The sequence below is a fragment of the Acanthopagrus latus genome, chromosome 13, assembly GCF_904848185.1.
Source record: "Acanthopagrus latus isolate v.2019 chromosome 13, fAcaLat1.1, whole genome shotgun sequence".
Taxonomy (NCBI): Eukaryota; Metazoa; Chordata; class Actinopteri; order Spariformes; family Sparidae; genus Acanthopagrus; species Acanthopagrus latus.
This window is the reverse complement of record NC_051051.1, coordinates 14,286,426-14,310,106: the sequence shown is the minus strand read 5'-3', so window position 1 is coordinate 14,310,106 and position 23,681 is coordinate 14,286,426. Positions and strand designations below refer to the sequence as shown.

At 40.6% G+C, this 23,681-nt stretch overlaps 1 protein-coding gene across 1 annotated transcript in view; it reads left to right on the top strand.

Moving 5' to 3' along the window:
• Nucleotides 1-23,681, top strand: part of cxadr (CXADR Ig-like cell adhesion molecule) — a 41,745-nt gene continuing 18,064 nt past the window's right edge. Inside the window, exon 1 of the mRNA XM_037118529.1 lies at nucleotides 1-215. Within this exon, the coding sequence (XP_036974424.1) occupies nucleotides 164-215 (52 nt within the window). The 5' untranslated portion in view covers nucleotides 1-163. The remainder of the gene's footprint in view (nucleotides 216-23,681) is intronic.

The following is a 23,681-nucleotide window of genomic DNA, read 5'->3' as shown; positions in this document are numbered from 1 at the left end:
CGCGCTCCGCTGTGCACCTGCAGAGAGCGGCGGAGGAGGAGGAGGAGGAGGAGTGGAGTTTTGGATGCTTCGGTCGAGCTGGGCTGCCCACTTCTCACTCGAATTCAGCACAAGTTGTCGGAGCAAGTTTCCCTGAAGAAGTGGTGGAATAGCTGGAACAGGAATGGAGCTTTCGTTTGCCCGGTTCTGCTGCGTGCTGTTGAGCCTGTTTGCAGGTGAGTTTTCGGACTCTAACCGCTGAGCCACTTCGGTTTTTCTAATTTTTTTTTTTCACTAAAAACGGCGGCAGCGAGTGCAGCCTCCGGTCAGCCGTGTGCCATAACGTCACTGGCGTTTACATCGAAACGTGCCCTTTTCGACCGGTTCAAAGTGCCAATGGCTTCTACGTTACGTTTTCATTACCCCAAGTTAGTAACTTGAGTAACATTTAATTTCCAGACCTCAACTGCATTCACTAAAAAGCAACTGGCCAGCAGGGAGTAACTCCGACCCAAGGTCAGTTTAGTTAGCTAGCACAACAGAACAACGGTTTGGCTAAACCGAATTTAAATTTGAATTGTTCAACTGCAACTAAGTTAGGGTATTAGTAAAAGAATGACTGTCTACTAATATTACTAATTCAGGGCGGAAAGAGAAACGAAAAATGAAGGAAAATGAGGACAGCATATAATAAATCAAAGTTTGCTAAGGCAGTGTCACATTTTAATACGCATTTTATCTCAGTGACCTCAGTGAAGTGACAGTGAGTATTGGTTTAACACATCGTCCTCTAAGTAGACCAACATAAGTGGCTTCCTTGTACCCTGAATGAATGTTTATTAATATGTATAGCATTGTGCTATAGTTCCCACAGTAATTAGGTGGTGGATTATGTTTTTTTTTTAAGGTAGGCTTCCCGATGCCAGAAATCTGAGTATTTCCGTGTGATGTCTTTCGGGTTTACCGTCTGGTGGTTAACACAATAGCTTGATCCGCTTTTAAAACCTGTGGCTACACTGACTTCAAAGTGCTGTCTTTTTTTGTCTGCCATCTGCCAGCAACGCTGACCCCCCCCACCACCCCCAATCTCCTCATTCCCAATCTCCTAATTCCTAGTCAAAAATCCCAGGCCATCACATTTGATTTGAGCGCATGTTTGTTTGTGTTGACAGCTTTGTTTAAGTCGGTGTCATTTACCTATTGAAACGTTTCAAAGCCAAGACCCCTATTTGATGAAAGTTTGGTCATAGTGACCCTCACCTCAGGGGGCTGCTGTTGTTTGTTGATACTGTAGGTGGGCAGATAACAGTGTGGGCTCATAAACCTTTGATCAGCATAATTATGTTTCAACCTGGCTTGCTTGTGTTAACTTATAGTCAATGATTAAAAGGTGAAGTTGAGATACTTCTCATTTTGCTTGGACCTCCGTACTTCTCTATTTTTGTTGCTTTTTATCCAAAGAATCAGTCTGTAATGTTTCAGAGGGCAAGGTAGAATTAATTAGGATAAGTGTAGGGCAGGTCAAGCAGAAGTTTTTATAGTGAAACTGGTTGAGAGTTTATTCTGTTAGTGTCTCATCAGGGCGATAAATGTAGAAACACTGCTAACATTCAGTTGTTTATTCATCAAAACAATATCCTAAAAATGTTTGACCACAGTTTTTTTTGTTATTGAAGTAAATGTGTAAATAAGTTGTGTGGGCGTGACTGTTTACTGCCCTGGAATCTACAGTGAAACTAGCACATCACTCCTCCCACTCCAAACAATAATGTGAAACTTTTGCCTGGGATCGTCCTTTGGCTTCAATGGGTGACGTGCCGTGGCCATCGCTGAAATAGTTTCTGAGGTTTTAATGGGAAACCAAAGAGCCATGGTCTGGGCAGTGACATTCCAGTATGTTGATTAGTTAGTGAGAAACCTCATGTAATGAAGAAGTGCTTTGTTTAGAATCATCCAGCACATCTCTCCATATAAAAGCTGGGGCACTGAGTGCAATATAAGGTCTACATGGTGTGTTGTTTAGCCTCCTTTTGTCTCACGATTCACATTGTTATGTCCACTAGTTTGAGCTCATTACCATCTTAATGGCATCACGGCCTCGTCATTTGGGCGCTGTTCCACTTCATCAGGCAAGAACAGTAACCGCTAGACTCGTAGCATTCTTTTAAAGTGGCTTGGAAATACACATAATGTGCTAACCTCTCTCGGAAAAATAACAAGTGGGCCCTTTCTGCTCTATTTTCTTTGCTCTATTTGTCCACAAGATACAGCGTGGAATATGAAATGTTGACAGAAACAATGTACTTCTAAGGGGGAGATCTAAAGTCCATGAGATTTTGGTCAGTTATTTTTATCCATCCAGCCCTCACATTGTTAAAGGGAAGAATTGGTCATGTTTTTGTTTGTTTAAAGCTGTTGTTGTCGGATAGGAGATTATCGTGAAATCATATGAGTAGGCCTAGGCAATATATTGATATATTTTTTATCGTGATGTGAGAATGTGTATTGTCTTAGATTTTGGATATCATTATATTGTGAAATAGGCATTGTCTAAAGCTGCAGCGAGTTATCAATTTGTTGTCAACTATTAAATAAACTACTTTGGAGAATGATTTATGAAATATCAGAATGATCTGATTCCAACCTCATAAATCTGAATATTTTCTGGTGTCTTTACTCCTCTGTGACAGTAAACTGAATCTCTTTGGGTTTTGGACAAAATAAGACTTCTGAGGAAATCATCTTGGACTTTGAGCAGACCAAACATCTAGTCTATTAATCAAGAAAATAATCAGCAGAATTATCGACAATGAATATAATCATCAGATGTTGCCATATATCTGTCATCACAGTTTGTCAAAGAAACTCTGTGTGTTTGTAAGTGATAAGACACTGTGGTAAGATCTGTCTGCCTTGGTCACCTCTACCCTTTGGTAACAGAAACCTCTTGATTTCCAGGTGTCAGTCTGTGCATGTCTGAGTCCTTGCATAGGACCTGAAAGTTCATTTTCACTGCCACATTGCAATTAGACCTGCCCTGGTGCTCTCTCCATCCCCCCTTCTCTTCTGGCTGTGTGGGTTAAGAGTGAAGCCGCTGACCTATGATAAACAGAAACCGGGTGAAGCTATGAGCAGGCGCAGTACGCAGATAACTGATAAGCCTATGACCAAAGGCCCTGGCTAGGAATTGGTTGCTTGGTTACCTTTTGAAAACAGACACGCGGAAACGGGGAGTGTACTTATGTGTGTATGTGTGTGCTCCAGTTTCTCTGGAAATCTACCCTCCCTCCTGCTTGTATTTATGTATGTATGTATGTATGTATGTATGTATGTATGTATGTATGTATGTTTTGGATCCTCTGACACAGCAGAAACAAATCATGATGCTATAATGGTTTGATTAGTAGCTCTTCTTTGGAGAACAAGTGTTTTAACATTTCCAGCTGTACATATGTGTTGTTAAGAAATAGTTGTAACCAGAGAGATGGGCGGAGGCATGTTTAGCGCAACCTGAGCCATTATCATTGGTCCAATGCATACAGCAATGACTTCAGGTCATATTCACTTGTCATAACCCAGCAGTCCAACGCCACTACTCGCCTCCTGTTGGCTGAAACATGTTGTAGCCACAGCTTCAACCCCAGACAAGCAGCCATCCACTCTGCCTGGAGCCCCATGTCCTTGGAAATGAAGCAGGAACATGTAGAATCGGATTACACTCTAGGGACACTGCTTTGTCCTCCACAATCTGATGATGGGGACGACCGAGCATGAATATTCACAGCCCCAGACGTTAATATTTTAGCATGCCAGCGCTGTACAAGCCCTGTGCCAACTCCTGTTCACCTACATGGTAGTGTGAAACGCTGATCCCGCTTTTACCTCGCCACATTACCCTACCTCTTCCCTCTTAGCCATAGCTCAGCCCTCCATTTCCTATCAGAATTACTGAATGAAAAATTTGCTGCCTGCTTTTGAATCAGCAAAAATGATTGATAGTAGTGCTTGTTTCTGTGTCCTGTTAATGGCTGTGCAGCTACTCTGTATTCAGAGCTCATTTCTTTTTCACAGGTATGGGGTAAAACTGTCGACTGGGCCGCTGCCAAAGCATTGTGGTGCGAAGATATATTGGCAAGATTATACTTGAATCCCCTGGTCATAAAGTCAATGTTACAATGACAGATTTCAAGTTTGGTTGTCTTCTGACTTCGATAATACTTTGACCACAGCATTGACCTACTGCCAAGCCAGGCTCCTCAGAGGCATGCAAATTATGAGCTGTCTGGAGCGTTGTTGCTTTTATGACACAAATTAGTGGCTGATCACTTCATAAAGGTTATACTTTAGTGTGTATGTAGGACCAAGGAAACTATGACATATTGGTCAACTGGCATTCTTGGTCACTTTTTTTCCTCCCATCAACAGTCTAAAACCAAAGGTAGTCAATTTACAATAATGTGAAAACAGAGTATAGCAGCAGATTAGTTCATTTTGAGAAGCTGATGCAAATATATTGCTAATTGATATGATTTTATGTTTGTTGTTATTTGTGTTTGGCAGTGTATACAGGGTTTTGTCAACAGAGAATTGATGATTATATTGTCTATATGTATATAGATTAGCAGTAATGTTGCATTACCAGCCCTAGTGTTGGCTACAGTATTGAGGGCAAAACTGTATATGGAAGAAATATTGTATTTTTCTTGATAACCCCTATATGTTTTGCTACTTATTTAGGTTAGCATCACTGCTGAGTTGGAAATCAGGGACAGCATTTTATTACCTTGCTACAGGCAAGTTTTGAAGATATGGCCAAAATTATTTGATTAAAACCAACATTAATAAACTAATGTGTCAGTGATGTTTGTCTACTGTGTTGCAGAGATGTCTATGAAAGTTAGTTTGCTAATCAGCTAGACTCAGTCCATCCTGTCCCATGTTACCAATTTGTACCAGCAAAAGGTGATAGTAAGAGTAGTAGTAAAAGTATTTACACATATTTCTGTTTTCTTTACTAAACAGAAGAATACAACAAAGAGTTACATTGAAAACAACAGGGAGAGAAATATGCCTTTTGTATGTAGCTTCATCAGCTTCTCCCTGTGCTTAATTGCAACAGGTGTGTCTTTAAATAATCAGGTGCTGGGGATTGTGACCTTGTTGGATTACATGCAAAACACATAGTTGTCACCCTCTTGTTTTTAATGTATCCGTGGATAAGATGGTGTCAGTCTGAACCTGATGTGTGTTATAATATTGATTCAAAAATGTTCTTATTTAATTTTATTATTTTTTTAAAAATCTACTGTGAATTGCCCTGTGCTGGCTTCACCCAGAAGAGAAGCACTGCTGTGTTGCAGTATCCTCTGTTTTTTTTTTAAAATGCAACCATACACCTGAATTCATCTGACACTCTTTTACCGAACTAACCAAAGCAGTCTTGGTTTGTCTTTCTAAAATGACTTTTAATTTGATCTAAATAAAACCTGAACTCTCCATGCGAGTTTTGCTGCTGATACCCTCTCTCACTCCTCTGTCACTTTATGCCTTTGCTGTCCCTGCAAGGCATGTTCTTTTCTCCCCAGAGTCAAAGTCTTGGTCAGAGCCGCTGTAAATCACCTCTGCACTGTATTCCTTGTCTTCAAACTGGCATTCTGTGGTCTCAGAGGCTGTGTTCAGTTCCAGTTCAGTGAATGTGTTCACTCTCAGGCTACTAACTCTGATTAACCTGAACCCTGTTGCTGACGATGACTCCCCTTTGTGATCTGAGGTGCTGGTCCAGGCAAATTTTGGCACGACTGGCTCTGCAGCTAACTGATTCATTAGCTAAATAGCTAACAGTAGCTAGCTGCAGCCAGTGATCGCTAGCAAAGAGCATGTCTTGAAATTGTCAGCATTTGGTCCTTTTCAAATTGTGTTGTGGCGCTAAATAAACATTGGAGCATCTGGGGAACTTAAGACTTTTTGGGCTGTTGCACTAATGCATTACGGTAGATGATGGTAGAGAGTAGGTAGTACACCTCTGATATCTTTATCATGCCTGCAGAAAAAAGTACATGTAGAACAGGGATTGTACTGAGCGAGAGACATTTCCTCTCCTGTCCATGTAACCTATCAGTTAAAACAAGGTCAGTGCAGTGCTGATTTTCCCCGCTCTCTCGAGTCCATCGGTCATCATCACTGTGTTTCACTGTTAGGGCGATAAACACCCCCAAAGCACATTCATCACTTAGCCAGTTGATGCCCAGCTATGCTGTGCCTACAACGCCCTGTGCTCCTAATGAGGAATAATGGGCTCTGTGAATAATAATATAAATAAGCTGTTCACTGCGATGATAATGAGGGTTTTCACGTAACTCATATCTCAAATGAACATCGCCAGAATACCATTTTTCTGTAGAGGAATGACAAGGAAGCAGAGTAGATGCTGCACACCAGGCAGTGAATGATATTTGAAGGATTTCTTTACAATATGCAATGAAATAGTTGCATTGCTGCAAGCACAGATATTTCATATACAGAACTATGATAAAAGAAATGTGAGTTTCTAATTTGGCATTAATTTTTTTCATAGTAATTGTCGCATATTTCAAATTGGGGATGTCTCTTTGTGGATTTTATGTCTCAGAAGAAGACAGTATAGCACCATCTGTGTTTTACTTCTTGAAGGAAGAGAATCAGCTGTTAGAATTGATGTATAGAGTAATCAAGTATTGCTCAGCCAGTGTTCAGGTCTCTAAAGCATTACACTACTTTTGGTTCTCCCCCTTGCTTGAACTTTGAATGTTTTTTCCACACTTTATGACTATGTATTCTGGTCTGTGTTTGCATAATATTCTCACGGCATCTGAGCTGGCCATCTCGGTGTGAGGATACACAGTGTGGCAGCCAGGTCCCCAGGGGGCTACATCTGCAGGTGCTGCTGTGCAGTCTGCTCCTGCTTACCTGCTAGGTAGTTGTCAGCTCAAGTCTGCACATGCTTGAACCTCTGCTAGATCATCCATTGTGCAATATTGAAGAAATGTGCTTAGTAGTAGGCTGCACAGCATGCTTTATCGTGTAAAACAGACCTGACCATTTATTCTGACAACAAATCTTTTTCTGACTTACAATGAACCCATCCTTTTGGAGATAAGTATTATATATTGTATTGTTCATGTCACATTATTATCAGCTAATGTCCAGGCATTGTCTTACATAGAGCTGAGTTGTGGGAAGATGATTATATTTTGTCCTGCAGCAGTAAGCCCCTACTCTCGCCGCTAAGAACATTAGAGTTAATTGTGTGTCTAATCTTGAAAAATATTATGGCTCGGAAAATAAGCGACAGAAGCAGAAGGTGGGATGAATTTTGGGAGGGGGGGGGGTAAAGCAGCTGTTGAAGGAGCCATTTTTAGCACCTCTATCTCATTGAAAAACATTACACATTGTCGACTGTGGGTATGGTGGAAAAGACAAATAAGTGTTGTCTGAAGACAGCTTCTGTCTTGATTCAGTCCCACTCCATTTTGCTTCCTGTGGCGCTCATATTCAAGTCAGTCTTTGTCTGTCTTAGTCTGATGTTGAATCATTATGTTAAATTATATAGTTATGCTAATAACCCCTGTCCATTGGAAAAAAGGGATTTGTCATGAAAAATGCCTGTTGCACTGCGCAGAATCCTGAACAGTTTTTACAGCAGTATGATTGATTGTATTAAAGATTTTAGAATTACATTAAATTGGTTGTGTATTGAAATTTTATGATGCAGGCCGAATCTTGTTAGAAGCGATAAGGCAGCATTGATACAAAGCGACACAGAATTAGACCCAGAAAATCCCATTTCTCCTGACATTCGTTGCCTCATAATCAAGCTGTTGCTACACTGAAGCCAAACAGTGCAATACAAATCCTTTGAATTTAGAATCTGTAAAGCGGAAAAATATTAGATGTAGGTTTTAATGGTAACCTAGACAGGCTCTGCAAAAGTCTGTCTGTTTGAACATCTATGCATTGTTTATATGGCATTAAGCAAACCTCACTATTTTACTGGTATGAATACATCTCAGGATTGGTATATTTGAAGAAGCTGTAGATATGTTTGCAGGTGGAGGGAGATAAGGAGAGAGGAACGCTATGCTGTAACATTTATGTAAAATCTCCCTAATCTTCTTTTGAAAATACGAATGCAAGGAAACACTTTGTTTCATGAAAGAAGAGCATTACATGAGATTAGAATAGATGAAACCCTTTCCCATGGGGTAATCAGGCCATTGCAGTAAGAGAAAGTGGAAGAGGGTTACCCATCTAGTCTTGGGCTAACTTTGTGTAAATCGTAAAACATGTAAGATTTGAACATTTGGATGATGTTATTTCCATATAGCCATATACTCTTTTTATCAACAACCTTGGCATTGCCAGGGTTTTATGTACCAGTGTAGGGTTTAGGCGCAGCACCAAAACCCAACCCAGCCCAGATATGGTAATAATACTGGTCTACAATGATCTCAAATTTCAGAATTTCTATTCATTTGATTTTTATTGAAAAAGGTACAGTTTTTTTTGAGGAGAACCCTCCATCCAAATATGTGTACCTAAACCTTCCACAAACCTAGGGAAAACACTGATCATTACGTCTCTATTATTTGTACTCAAATGTTTTGTGATAAATAATAAGGGGTAATGCATATTCAGACTAGTCTGTGAGGTAAATCAAAACATCAGCCAGTGTGTTGCTTCTACATTAAGGCAAGTCAGGAGCAAGTATGCTAATGTCTATTGTATGAATTTAAAGTGGTTTTTACTACACTCAGATTACTTCCATCTATTTACTATGCTTTTGCAACCAGCTGTTAAAACAAGTGTGGCTGTCTGCCACCGCCCCCTCTTCTATTAACATTCATTAAAATGGTCTTTTCTACGTACCCCTGCCTCTGAAGTTATTACTCTTGGGTCGTTGTTGGATCTATATATGTGATTGCCGGGACATCTGCTGCAGTTGGGTATAGAAAACGCTTAGTGCCTGAACCACAGCAAGGTCAGCAAGCCACAGCAGACATTTAATTACTGTAGTGCATCTCACTGCCGTGTGAGGAAATCAGCATCTGGCCCGGTCGCCCTCGAAAGAGATGAGATTGAACTGAAAATAGCTCAGTGACTGGCTGGTTTATGATGGTCAGAATGCACATTACTGCACAACCTTAATCACAAGTGATGCCGTTTTAATAAGCAGGCACAGGGGGCCAACCAGACTGTAGTTTTTGCTGGTGAGTTCCTGAATAACTAGCTGTTAAGTGTCTTAATGGAGCCCGTGTACTGTAGAATTCATGGGCACACAGCTGTGTTGTTGGCTGGCTGGCTTCCTGGCTTGCTCTCTATGAGTAGCCGATAATTTGAAGGATAAGAGTAAACCCTCTCATCCTCTGCAGTCACACTTGTCTTCACAACATCCACCTCTCTCACAAAGTATAGGGGAACGTCAGCTCTACATTATCCCTCTGTGACAGGACATCTATCTGATGAGTGTAAGGGGATGATTTATCAGCGAGACCCAGAGATTTAACACAACTCTATACCTGGAGTTGTAGATGAATGACCTGTGGGCATACAAAAAGAGCCTGTGCATTGTTACCTGGCATGTTACCAGCTAAAAGGTCTGACACTTATTATTAATCAGCCATTAACGTGTTAGATAGTACTGTAACATCTCAGGAGCCTAAATGACCTTGTTAAATAGATCTGTGAATTTAGTTTGGACATGTAAAGTCTGATAATGTTCTGCTGTCAGATGAGTTTGTGGGAAAATTTTCTTGCTACCCTTGACCTGGATTTAAGAGAACAAATAATAATCTAAGACCCTGCGGGATGTGGTATTATAGTTGGACAAGAAGTATTGAACTGATATACCCCCTAAACATCACTGCAGCACACATACTATCAGGTCGTCTTCGTCAGTATGCATGTTTTCTCTGTCAGGATTCAACCCATAACATGAAATCAGTTATTTTTATGTTATGTACAGGCTGTGTAGGGTGAGCAGTCATCATTGTGCTCTTTCTCGTTCACTTTACTGAGATTGTATACTTGTCAACCTGATTGAGGATGCCCTATAAGCAGTGTTTGGCTGCCTGTCTAGACCACTCAGGGGTCAGACCTTTTTAGATGTCAGTAGAGTCACCAGGGAGTTTGCTGTATGGCTGATTTTCAGGCAAAAGCACTTTAGTACTACATCCACTAAACAGTCAGAAGCCAGACGTCCTTGCAGAATCTTCTTAAGGAAGCAGGTTATTTGTAAGTGCTATTTGTTTTTACAACCCAGTCGCCAGAGTACATGTTGGCAATGTACGTTTTGTAAAAACCATGGATATGTTGAAACTTTACCCTGCTTTATGGTACAACTTTGTGTTCCATTATGTTCAATTTTATGTCGTAAAAATGCTGTGCTTATTGTATGGTTAAGTTAAGGCACAATAACCACTTGGACAGGGTTAGTTAATTGGCTTATCTTGTTCATTTTCTACAAACATGGCTGTAAATTGTCTGACATGTTGTTGGACACAACAGGTTTTCGGCTGCAAATTGTTCCTGTGCCTCTTTTAAAAAAATCAGTTAGTTTCACACTTGTGAAATGTTGAAAAGCCATGTCAATCACTAATCTTTTGCTTGGCAGTCATTTCACCCAGCTGAAAGCTGCCCGTGTGCCCTGCTCGTCCTGAATGAAAGACTGCTCTTATCATGAAGTCTGAATTTTATGTGGCGCGTGTTGAGGAAATGTTAGTCAGGCATAAGAAACATGCAAATTTTATATTCTGAAAATCTGTGATTTGCAGAAATATAAATGGCAACATTTTATTCAGGCACCTGTGATGAATAAACTCAACTTGGCCATAGAAGGAGGTGTAATTGTACAGTATTAGTCATAGATGTTTCTCCTCAGCTATTAATTAGATTCATATTTCCGCCTTGACTGGTGTAATGTTTTCTCTTAAAACAAAGATTAAACTTGATTGTCTCGTTTGTCTTGAAAGATAGCATCTCCATTTCCTTTCAACTAAGTAGGTTGGCTGTTCTCTAGTAATATTAAATAACTTATAGTCAAGGTTTTTATGAAAGCAAACCCTACTGTTGATAGTTAATATTATTGTAATTTTTATTATTATTATGGTATGCATTTTTCTGCAATAGCTTGTCAATGTATTTATATTCAGTAATGATCTTGTCCATTGACCATATGTGTTTTTTGAACAAGCAAGCGGGCAAACTGTGTTGTTTAGTCTTTAAAGTTTCTGTTTACACCAGCCTGTTGTTGAGTATGTTGACATATTTTGCCCGTGATTAACTTGTGGCTACATTTTAGTAAATACTGCTAAGGACTGCTAAGGTTGGATGAAAATAAGAGAAAGCCATACAGTTTAGCCTATAATATATTTTCCCCCTCATCCCATTCCCACTATTCAGTCTATTAATGCTATATTTAACTTTAATCTGCTCATTCAATCTTTAAGTGAGAAACCCCATTTAAATATTATAATGTTCCTCTTTGATTTATTATGAGATTCATCAACTTTATAGTCCTATTCATAGTTCTTAACTCTTTCTGATTGCAGTTCAGTTTATCTGAGCTTTCAACAAACCACTTTTTAGACCTAGCGGTGTAGTATCATCAGTTAGCATCAGCTTTTCAACAGCCAGCACAACTGTGATTTCTACTAGTTATTTCAGTTCTCCTGCGCATAGCTCTAGGATCAGCTGGTTATGTTTCTGTTATAATGGTCATGCTGACTTCCTCGTCATGTGAATGTGATTATGAGTGTTTTACTTAAAATATAATCATCGATAAAATATAGATTACATAGTTGGGTGTAATGTAAATAGCTAGATAACCTGTATTCATTTACTAATGTCTTAATCATATTCATTTAACCATCACTCAGAGAGAATATTACAGTATATTACAATGTGATACAGACAAAATGCTCACATTAATTGGTTTCTTGTTTGTGTTCTTGTTAGATAGATGCGGGGGGATCTTTTACTGTATATGCAGTTGTTTGTAACTTGGATGGTTGGATTCCTCATGAATCGTTGCTATCAGCTTTACTCAAGTCTGTATTAAAAATAGCACAGTTGCTGCTCTATGATACAGAGGTAATTTCATGCTCTGGAGTCCATTTTAATGTTGGAGTAACACATATGTTTATGTATACAGCACATATTTTTTTTTCTAAAGGAGATTGTGTCCAGTTTGCACTGATGAGTGCTCTAAGGATATTTTTACAGATGCTTGGGTTGTCTAGATAAATCTAATTAGCTTGGGAAGACTATTAGGGTCAAAATAACAAACTGTTTACTCCCTGCAGCTTGCAACGCCTCGTATCTTGAATCCCCTTTGAATCTGAGCATTGATTCTTTAAAGGGCTTACTGCATTTATTTGCAGTGTGGACTCTTCATGAGTATGACAAGCCCCATCTCATGCACAGTTAAAGAACACAACATGAAGAAAAACTACCGTCATACTATGTCATGAGCAAAATTGTAGGACTGCCTCTTCATGCAGGATAGCTAAACTAGAACAGCATAGTTATTTTTAACAGTCCCAATCGCATCTTGTCATTTAATGTAGTGTGTAGACTACAGTGGTTGTTTTGAGCTTTCTGCTCATGTCTAGGCTGAGAGTGCGAGCTGGAGGCATGAATAAACCCAGCGGTCTTGGTTAAGTTGTAACAACAACTGACAGTGTTTGCCTGCAGCTTCCTACAGGGCTCAACACTCAGGTGCATTTACTACACCTGCTTTCAAGAAGCTCTGAGTGAAGAGGAGAATCCAGCCTTGAAACATCAGGCCTGTTTCACCGCCTGCTCTGAGAGAAAGAGAGGAAAGAAAAAGAAAAAGGATTATCCATCTTGTTATCTTTTGACAGCATTCTTATCTTGATGTCCTGCTGTAGTGTCTCCCCCACACAGAGGACAGGAAGGGACTGTCTGTGTTGTTATACTTTCACAAAGACCTCATTCTGCCTGGTCGGGAGTGCTTTGGACAGGATGAGAGGGTTTAAAGAGAAGGGATGTTATAAATGCATTTGAAAAGGAATTGATGTTTTAGCAGTCATTACAAAGTACTTTATCAGCATGCCATCTCCGCATGAGTCCTCGGGGACCTTTCAACGGCAGTCAGATATCTTTTCAAAGAAAAGGCTTTGTTGGTCCTTTAGCCTCTAACAGAACACGCCAGGCAAAAAACACATATATGACTGTGTAGTTGATACCAGTGTCCAAAGGACCACCATTGTACAACGTCCCTCAGGCAGGGACCTAATTTTAGACCAGCACCTAGAGGAAGCAGTGTGAGCAAGGTAGACTCATTGACTGCCTCCCAGCCAATCTAGCTGACAGCCATACATGCCTATGCACTACTGGAAAATAGGTTACTGTGTAAATCTACCATAGGCAGAGGTAATATCTTAATCTGCATGAGTTGGCCCTCATTCCAAAACCAGCCGTAACCGGGTCAACTGAATCACTTAATAGGAATTTTTAACCAGCAAGCAAAGTCAGACTAAAGCCAGTTGCCGCTGGAATAAGTTACTTTTTCACATTTCTAAGGAAACATGATTTTGGTAAATCAGTTCTATGATGATTGAGTTGTTTCCAGTGGTCAGACAAAGTTTGAAAATATGCTCCGCTCTATCTAAAGGGCGAGGGAGGAACCCAGGAATTCACCGGGAGGCAGCTGTGTTTGAATAGTTGATATGGTATACCTTTCTCTGAACTGTCTGCAGTCTGGCTGAACATCTTAATCGTTTTTAGAGGTTTGGCAGCTAGCCATAAGAGTCTTTGCCTCTCCATAGGTGTTTACTTAACATACATGTTGTGTATATGTGAATGGAGTTACTGCCTAAGCACTTTTTAAACGTTAAATCAAAACAAGTCCTCAGTTGACTGAAGCAACGTGCCAGAGTACTGTCGGTGATTTGTTACAGATGGTATGAGGAAGTATGTTGTTACTGCTGAGAAAGGCAAATCTGACTAAACTTGCTCTGTTCATTCTCATGGCCTCCATTTGATTAAGTGAACATGATGCAGTGAAACATTCAACCCACCTTTTAGAGTGGGCACATAAAATTGCTTAGCTCTGGAAATTCCAGAAATGTGAAATTGTTTCCCTCCTGACAAGTTTCTGAGTTTGTCAAATCCCACCACTAATGACGTTGAAAACCTGGCTTGTTAGGAGCTCTACAAAGGTTCTCTAATCCCTCAATTTGCCCTGTGTTTCAAGGGGAATGTTCTAGTTTGATATTCACGCTCTACTGCTTTAAGCTGACTTCTTGTGTGTTCACCTCTCTGACAAATTAAGTACAGCCGTGAGAAACCTTTGTTTGCTTCTGTATAGTGTCCTATGCATCGCAAATGTGGCATATGAGTTTGTATGTTCACCAAAACCAATATTGTCAGCATCCAACACATCCTACCCCACATTAAAAACCTCTCTGCGAGAGTTCATCAACAGTGTGAATGAAGTAGCTGCACACTTGTGTCTCAGTGTTTGATCAGTGATGCTGCCTCCTGATCACAGTTGGCATTGTGCCCTGGGGCCCGGACAAAGGCTGGGACTGGGGCGCCGACAGGGGCCTGGTCTGTATCAGACACTTTATTTGTTTTGGGGGATTGGGGGGGGGCTGGATAGGCAGCGGCATGGCTGCCTCCCCTCTCAGTGAAGAGAGAATCCTGTGTCGAGAGAGAGAGAGAGAGAGAGACCCCATGACTACTCCCCACCGAAACATTTGGCTTTAATTTTGTCAGTTCATGGTAAACTGCTGGAATCTTAGCAGGAAAATCCATGTCTTTGATAAACATTCTTTCAATGGCTTTACCCACTTCTTGTTTGTTGGTATTTTGTCAGGAAAATGTTCTTAAAAAGTGTGCTAAGATGGTTCCCCTTCTGGTCACTCCACTATTCTAATACCATTTACTGTCTCTCTGCCAGACCCTTATATGCATTCCAGGTGATCTTTTGATAACTAAATGAATACAAATTTAGAAAATGCTGCTATAATTTATGCACCATTTGGGATTTCATTCCTCAACCCACACAGGAAGTGTTCAGAAATGCATTTCATCACATCAACAACATGTAATAGCAGTTTGTCTCTGATCCTCTGTGTCCAGATTATGCAAATCATTTTTTGTCTGTGTGGAGTGTCCACCAGGATATTCTGGCTTGAGTGGAAACAAGTCTAGTGTGTGTGTGTGTGCGTAAAAAGTCAGGTTGAATTTTAAAATGTAACTATTTTAAGAGTCAGTCTAATACAGGAATGATAATGTCACTGATGGGCCAACAAATACCTGACTACTCTCTCGCCCTTGTGTTTATACTTAGGCATACACGCTCTCCATTAAACACTGGCTGATGATTGATTTAAAACATCTACCTCATCCACAATCCCTCCTGGTCCTGTAATAAGGATTAAGAGGCAACAAAGACACAAATGTATGTGTGTGTTCGCAAGGCATATTTCTGTTTTACACCATTTCTCAGGCCACACAAACTGCTTTCACATGCTCACTAATTGCTTGCAGGGAACTGTTTTTTTTCCCCCTGCAAAGTGTGGAGGACATGATTTTGTAATTACTCCTCTGGCATCTCTGGCCAAAGAAAACACTTCAGCTGATTCTACATCTACACACAGGCATTTTAATAAACAAGGCACATTGTTGTATCTCTGAACCAACTCATATTCAGCATCCGCATGTTCCTCTGCCTCTCGACTGTTTTAATTTCCCTCCTCACATGACTGCATTGGCAATATTTCTGTTGTTACCCATGAAAGTGTTATCAGCAGGCTATCTGTGTGCTGCTCCTTGGACTGGCGTCTTGCCTATCAGCTTCACGGCACAGCCAGACCAGATATTGTCACCATCTCACCATGTCCCCAGGCTTCAACAAATCCTGAAGGACACAGGCCTTTTGTGTGTTTGTATCTCATTGTGTGTGTTTCCGTAGGTCTAAGAGACACTGGGGGTTCTTATCTGACTCTTCAGGGTTCTTTAGATAAATTTGCCTCCTCTAACAGGGTGGGGGAGGGAGGAGAGGACAGGATGTAGTGTTTGTATGGATTGCTTTTAGTGGTTTGTGTCTAGCTTTGAAACAATTGATGGTGGCAGAGAGTTTGAACAAGCAGCAGCTGCTTAAATTCACTGTCCTACACCTTGTTAAATGCTAATGTATTCTATAAATAAGAAGTACAAATTCCAAGGACAAGACTTAAGAGTCTCAGTGATGAAGACCTTTTTGATTAACCGACCATTAAGGAACAAGCCACTGTCAATGTGTCCATCCTATCCACTTTCCTCTCTCTCTCCTCCCTGTACTTCGTATATTCCCTTATTTTTTTACCACCTTATGGTTGATTTACAAATCTAATTAGAATGTATAAAAGCTGATTAAATTGTCCCCCTTTATTATACAATTGATGTATTGCAGCATCCACAGGGATTTTTCTTTATTTGTATATAGAAAAGTCCCAGGATTTTTGGTAAACCAGGGCTTTCAAAAATGAAGTAATTAAATCAGAAATATTGTCCCTGTTGATATGCATGGATACATGCAGCAAATAGTTGCTCTGGACATTCACAGTAATGGCAAAACCACCTCCCCCATAGGCTCATCTAAAAGCTGTCAAATGCTCAGGCAGTCGAGTAAAGTGCCTGTCATCCGTCACCCCTTCATCATTTAATGTTCAATTATGTCAAAACAGCCTTCAGGTCATCTGCACTGAGAATTGATGGCAGCTCTGTGTGGCAAGTGGAGCTTTCAGGCTGCATTACAGCACAATCAGTATGGTTCAACAGTCCCAGCCCTCCGCAACACTAAATAAACCACGGCCAAGCTTGCTCTCGGGGCACCCACATTGCTTCGAATTGAATAGTTCCAGCGGGGGCACTGGGGCGAGCATTCAGAGCCTTCTTTTTGAGCAGCGACCAAGTTATGAAGTTATCCTCCGCTGTGCTCGAAATAATTGATGTTCTACGGCATGGTCACAGGGGACTGGCTTGACTCGTGCTGTTTAATTTGGTCATTCCAGAGCCCACAGACAGCAGTTTCACCATAATGAATCACTAATGTTCATCCCACCATCAATGAACATCCAGGAGACATGCCACACTCTTCAGAGGTTCTGTCATACTTTCTTTTGTGTGTTTGTTTTATTAAGTCAGATGCTTTCTTTCTCTTTCGTTGAGCATAATACTTTAATGATTTTTTACTGTGCGTGACTGTTTTTTTAAAGGAGCACTAACTGAAAATATTTCCACTCCCACTTACTCACTTATTGTTCATAAAAATATAAATTCAGATTTTTCTGTCATGTTTCTGTCCATTCTTGGAACCATTTACCATGCTATACACACAAACACATTTCTTTGTAGCTATCTGGCTGTAATACTGAATGAGTGCTTTCACTGCCACTGATACACAAACATTAAAGGCAGTAAACAGAAGTAAATCCATGTGCAGCATCATTGACCTCTCTCACCTAGCCGAGCTTTCTCTTGTAGCCGTTGTGAGCCTGAAATAGCTGTTGCCTTTATGTCCCCATGGTAAGACTTGGCTTCTCAGACTTTATTCCAAAGGATGCTCTTTAAGGTCAAAGGATGGTGAAAGAGGCTTATGAACCACTGTGCCCCCGCCAAGATTCTGGGGGTCTTTAGCTTAGATAGCAGAGGGTTCAGGAGAGGTCAGCTTGTCAAACAATCTCTTGGTCTTACAGGTTATGCTGTCTGCTAGAACTACCACTCACACCACATAGCTTAGTCTCATGCCTGCCATGGAAGACCTCTGACAAAACACTTTGACGTCAATGCTATCCATACTTGGAAATCTATGTACAGAGAAACTAATCTCTCCTGGTTGCAAGCCAGAGCTACAGTAGACCAATGAATCAGACAAGCCGATAAGTATTGCAGATATGTTGGAAGTGTATCATTTTATACCATTCAGTACTGTCATTTCTAACGTCAGTGCAATGGCTTGAAAAGTACCAGTAACATTTGACACAACATTAAGTACAATCTAAGTTAATTTGGTTCATATGTGGGCTTTAAAGTAAAGCATGTGTCAACTCAATATCAACAGTTGTGTCAACAGTATCAATTTTTTATTGATACCTTTTCATGCAGGCACAGTCGAGTTTATACCTTCGCCAAGGCTCCACACTCCCCTTTATTTAATCAAGCCTTATCTAATATGAAATTCAATAGCCGTGTATCACTATAGATTTTAAGTAAGCAAAGAAAAGTTTTAATGTAGGTCACAATTCATTAAATAATCATATTTAAAGGATCAATACCAGGATTGTTTTGTATTAATTAGGGATTGGGCCGATCCAATCCAGTATCTGCTCTGATACTGACGTAATTCACGGATCAGAAATTTCTGATCCAACCTGCCGATCCATGAGCAATGTCTGTGCGTTAACGTTGTCTGCTTAAATCACTCCTGAAGTGATTCCTGCTGGCTAGTCTGCTAGCTGGCTGCAAACTGTTGAACTGAGGCATAGCTCAATGAGACACAGACTTATGAGACATGCCCCCGCTCAGGAAATCCATTCCACAGTTTGCAGCCGGCTAGCAGGCTAGCATTGAGCAGCACTGTGGCTAGCCAACATGTCTGTTGTGTGGAAATATTCTACACTGGAAACACCTCAAATCAAGACAGCAAAATGCAATGTTTGAAAAGCCGTTATTCAGAGAGGCAGAAGCTCCCTTGCGACATTCATCATCACTAACGCAATCAGCCATTTAAAATGCTAACATTAACACTAACATTAAAGCAAACAGAGCTCTGGTATCGGAATAGTATGCTATTGGCAGATATCCAAATTCAGGTATCGGGATCGGAAGTGAAAAAATGTCGCGTCCCTAGTATTAATGATTGCAAAGATTACCATGAGCTAATATAAGCATCATTGGAACTTTGCCAACTTTTACCACTCCAGGTTATCAATAGTGGTATCATCCATCTGGGCTGTCATGCTGGATTTCTCAGACTCTTTATTTTTTATTAATTTTTTGCCGAAATAAATAAATAAACAAGCAGCACCATACATTAAAGTTGACATAGATTTTGATTTAATTGGCTCAAGGAATAATTTGCCATTTATCTCAGTCACCATAATCATTTTCAGTGAAACTGCTGTGTAGTCCGTGTTTAATAAAACTGAAACCACATGGATGTTCGTAAAGTTGCTTCACCATGACAGATTACATTTGTTAGTTTGTCGACTTCCACAAATGATTGTTTGAACACAGAAGTAACGTTAACTTTCCTTTTCATAACTCTCCTTTCTGTCACTACCTACTTTACTTAACCTCTTTCTCACTCTCTCTCATGCCGTCTCTTAAGCACCACGGCAACCTTCTCCGAGGGATTGGTTGCCAGGAGACAGGATTCGCTCCCTATTGTATGCTGACAAAGGTGGAGGGGGCGGGTGGTGGGGTTACAATCAGCAGGACCGGAGAGAATTGGAGGCCTGGGGGATTGGCACTCCACAATCAGGGGTGTGTTAGAGAGGAGGAGGACAGACAGGGAGGGATGGCGAGTTAGGGTGGGGGGGGTGAGTGAGTGAATGAATGGCAGTGGGGTATTTGGGTGGGGCACGCTGACACCCGAAATTCCTCTTGTTCATTCCCGGTCTCCCAGTAACCACACTGGGATGTGCTGTGTCAGTCAGTGTGGTGGAGACTGGAGGGAAAGAGACACTCACAGAGACACAGGCAGACATGAATAGTTATTAAGACAGACTTTTTAATTACCCAGCATACCCTCCCCCACTACACGGACACACAAGTACATTCACCGTAGAACACTACAACAGCACAGAGTGAGCTCAAGGAAATTGTGTATATCTGGTGTACATGCATGAGTGCATTTACCAACAGTCTATTTCTCATAGTTTTTCTTGGACTGTAATGATGGTGTCTCTTTTCAGGAGATTATATTACCTTTGAGGAAGAAGGTCAGTTTACTTAGCGGAGGTGCCATTAGTCTAAATAAAGACTGACGGTCACCCCATATAAGTCAGTGATTATATGAAGCACTCTCTCTTTGAGCTCAGTAAGATAATTTCTGCTCCAAGTCACATGCCCCAGGGTTCACATGTTGTATGTACAGTATGTGTTGATAGCTGGTAGTTACTGATTAACATTGTGAGCTGCCTTTATGAGCAGCAGGGTTATTTGTGTTATTCCACTCTCAGCAGCTTGTGGTAGGGGATGTTTTTTTTCCCCAGCCAGTTGTGTTGAAACCTTCCATTAATCATAGCATTTGTTCCAAACAAGAGTCATAAAACTTGCTATATTCTGTGGGCTTTGACAAGGGCTGTTATTTTTTAATTACTCGCGATAATTTGTTATGTTAAAGGCCCTCAAAACCATTGCTCTCAATCATAGTTTTTATAACGAGTAATGGGGTCCCAAATAAACACACATTTTCTGCCAAGTTCAGATGGTGTAGGTCATTTTTTCATGACAGATTTGCTGTATTATTGGCTGTCTTCCTCTCACTGATTAAAAGTAAGCAGCACTCTGTTGGAAAAAAGTTGATTTCACGTACTCATGTATGTTACCGCACCACTGCCGATCAAATATGATCCATCCACGCTCACACAATCCTTACGTAGCAGCATCCCTAGGCACAGAAATACTGAAGATTTGAATCCACATCTTCAGGAGTTTAAAATTAGAACCCACGATAAGCTTCATTTGAAGTAAAAGATTCTGGAGCATTACCCTCCTGCACCATCAGGACTGTAATGGGGTGGGTGTGGTTTGATCAGGCTTCATTGACGGGAAACATAAGCAAACACCCACACAAACATTGTAACAGATTGACTCATTGTTGCTAAATCTGATTGGTCACATCACCATGGTCCAGTATCCTAAAAAAATGAACAAAACTGTTCACACTTCAGAAAATATGTGACCCCATCATTCATAGGGAAAAGATGATCGTAGAATCAGTTTCTATTACTGGCCCACAATAAATCATTGTTATTGAAATTGCAATATCCACATCTCAGAAGCTTCGGAGATGTCCTAACCACCTAATCTTGTTCTCCAGGTGTAAGAAAACACGTTTGTTTGCTACAGACTCCAACACGTGTCACATCATTATGATTCTAATAGATTTATCAGTGAAAACAAAAAATGTGATGGAAAAAATAATCGTTTCCTCTGTAATATGTGTATAAATAATCGCAGTATGATATTCTTAACATATCGTGAAGCCCTAGCATTACATTATGTGTCGGTCTGCTATAAATGCAGATTTACTGTGACTTGTAAGAAAACAACCCTGCTCTTTATTCGTGCATTGGCAGGATTAAACATGTTTATAGTTTCCCATCTTGTAAATTACACTTATGATGTTTATGTTCCACTGCCTTTGCACTGTTGCTACCTGATCTGCTAGATGGGCAAGTTTAAAGGCAAACCAGTGGAAGGGATGATATCCTGAAATGGCACTTTTTATCATTTGTGTCTCAATTGAAGCCTCTGGCTGAGCTGTAACTTAAACAAACGCTGCCTCTGTCATTGATTTAACAAGTACATTAGGCAGTATCCCTTATTACCCGTCAGACCCGCCGACAAACTGTTCCAGCTGAATACTTCCTTTTTTTCACAGAATGCAATTTTCTCCCTTTTCTAAGCACAACTTTGAAAAATGCCCTGGCTTCTTTAAGTGCTTGATGAATTGACACAGCTTTCCGTCATGCAGATGCCAAGCCGTGTATGCATTTTGACAGTGATAGACACATATCTCAGTTCTCCCTATATTGCTCCCCATTTCTCTTGCTTCTGCTGAAGGCGATGGATCGCTCCCATCAAGGGCGTCTGTCAAAATCTCTGGGCTGAAGCGACCAGCTGCAGCACCGGTGGCCGGGGGAATAAAACCATGCTTGTGCTTTGCAACCATATCAAGCGCTTACAGGCTCTGAGCTTCAACAATAGTGGGTGTGACTGAGACTGTCACTCTCTATGTGTGTGTGTGTAAGCCTCTGTGGTATATTTTCATTCACTTGTCTACAACAGCCCAGAGGGAATTGAGGTTTTGGGCCGAAACGGAACTGATGGACATGAGATGCGGCAGGGACATCAACCTGTAGCTCACACCCCTCTATACCCTGAGGGCCAGGGGCTAGAAACCTCCATCACACAATCAGCTGGCAATATCCTCTCTGTCTAAACATCCTGGTCAATGCAAAATGAATATTTTGATTTACGGAGCGCTCTCTGTGTCAAAAGATTTCAACCGAAAATGAAAATTGAGTCGTTATCTACTAACCCAGGAAATCTGAGGAAACATGGGAGTTTCACGGCAACAAACGTCTTGTCAACTCATTTTGGGTCCTCTGGGCTTCGTTAGACTTGGATTACACTGGAGGAGCTCTATTGAACCATTTTATTTGTACTATGTTGTTTTTTCTCTTTTTAAAACAAGTACCCCAACTACAGTATAATGACCGAACTTTCATTTTTAGGTGAGTTTATCCTTTAACAGTTCCCTCAACCTTGCACATAGTGTCTGTACATTTGAATGAGAAGCAGTACAACCTATGGTGCATTAGATGCTAATCTTAGTGCCCTCCGTCATGTCCTCCAACTGCCATGTTTTGATATTTATAAAACAAAGGAAGCAGTCTGGTGGGTTAGGAGACAGGGAGAACTGCAAGCTTCTGTATCTCATAAAGAGTTTAAAGGCTTGTACAAACAAACCACTACAGTAGCACATATATAATATGAGTTAAACACCAGTTGAGATCCATTTCTGTTTCTGCATCTGTCTAGATGCGTATTCTCATGTTTGTTTGTCTTTTATGGAAACCTTGTAATTAGAAACAAGCCTCTCAAGGAGGAGAAAAGAGGTTAACAAATTGTATGCGGTAGGCAGGTTTGGCTCCAGTTTCAACAATTTTCGTTGCACATTAGAGTCAGCTTCATCTGTCAGTTGGTCTAAAGGCATTTAAATGAGATGCAGATGTAGCTAAAGAAAATGTTCTGTTTTTTTTTTGGTTTTTAAATGGAGAGAAAATTCTCTTTTATCAGCAGAAAATTTCACTTATGTGTTTTGGTGTCGTTTGTGCGACATAAGTGTAACATTTACAGAGCTATTTAGCTGCAACATATTGTGGTGATTCCTTTTTTTCTCTAAATCTGTTCTCTCCCTGCATGCTGACTGGAAGGTGGCAGGCTGTCAGAAGGATTTTAATGTGTCGAGGCAGCATGTGACAACTGCATTCTCTATGGACTATGTTCCTTGCCGCGGCTTAAATCTCTTATTGAATGGAGAATCTTAAACCAGTTGATGTCACCAGGAAATTATGTTTATTCGTTCTAAGAATAAATGCTTAAGAGCCTGCTCCAGTTTGGTGAAGGGCTACAGTTTCTCTTTATTATTATCTTCGTTCCTTCAGCTAAGCTATGTTCTGCTCTATTAGTCTCTTTTTCCCCCCTACTGTGTGATTTACATTATGCATATCTTAAGAGTTACGTCTCAGACAAGATGTAGCCATGTTTATTTTATGAGTGACACATTCCCACAATCCAAACATTTGACAGCCAGCTGAAAATGTTTTCATCAACAAAAACCTGACAAATTAAAATATGTAGTCTTCTGTCAGTCATTTTGCACAACGTTAGAAATGCACATTGGTACTCGCCAAAAGCAG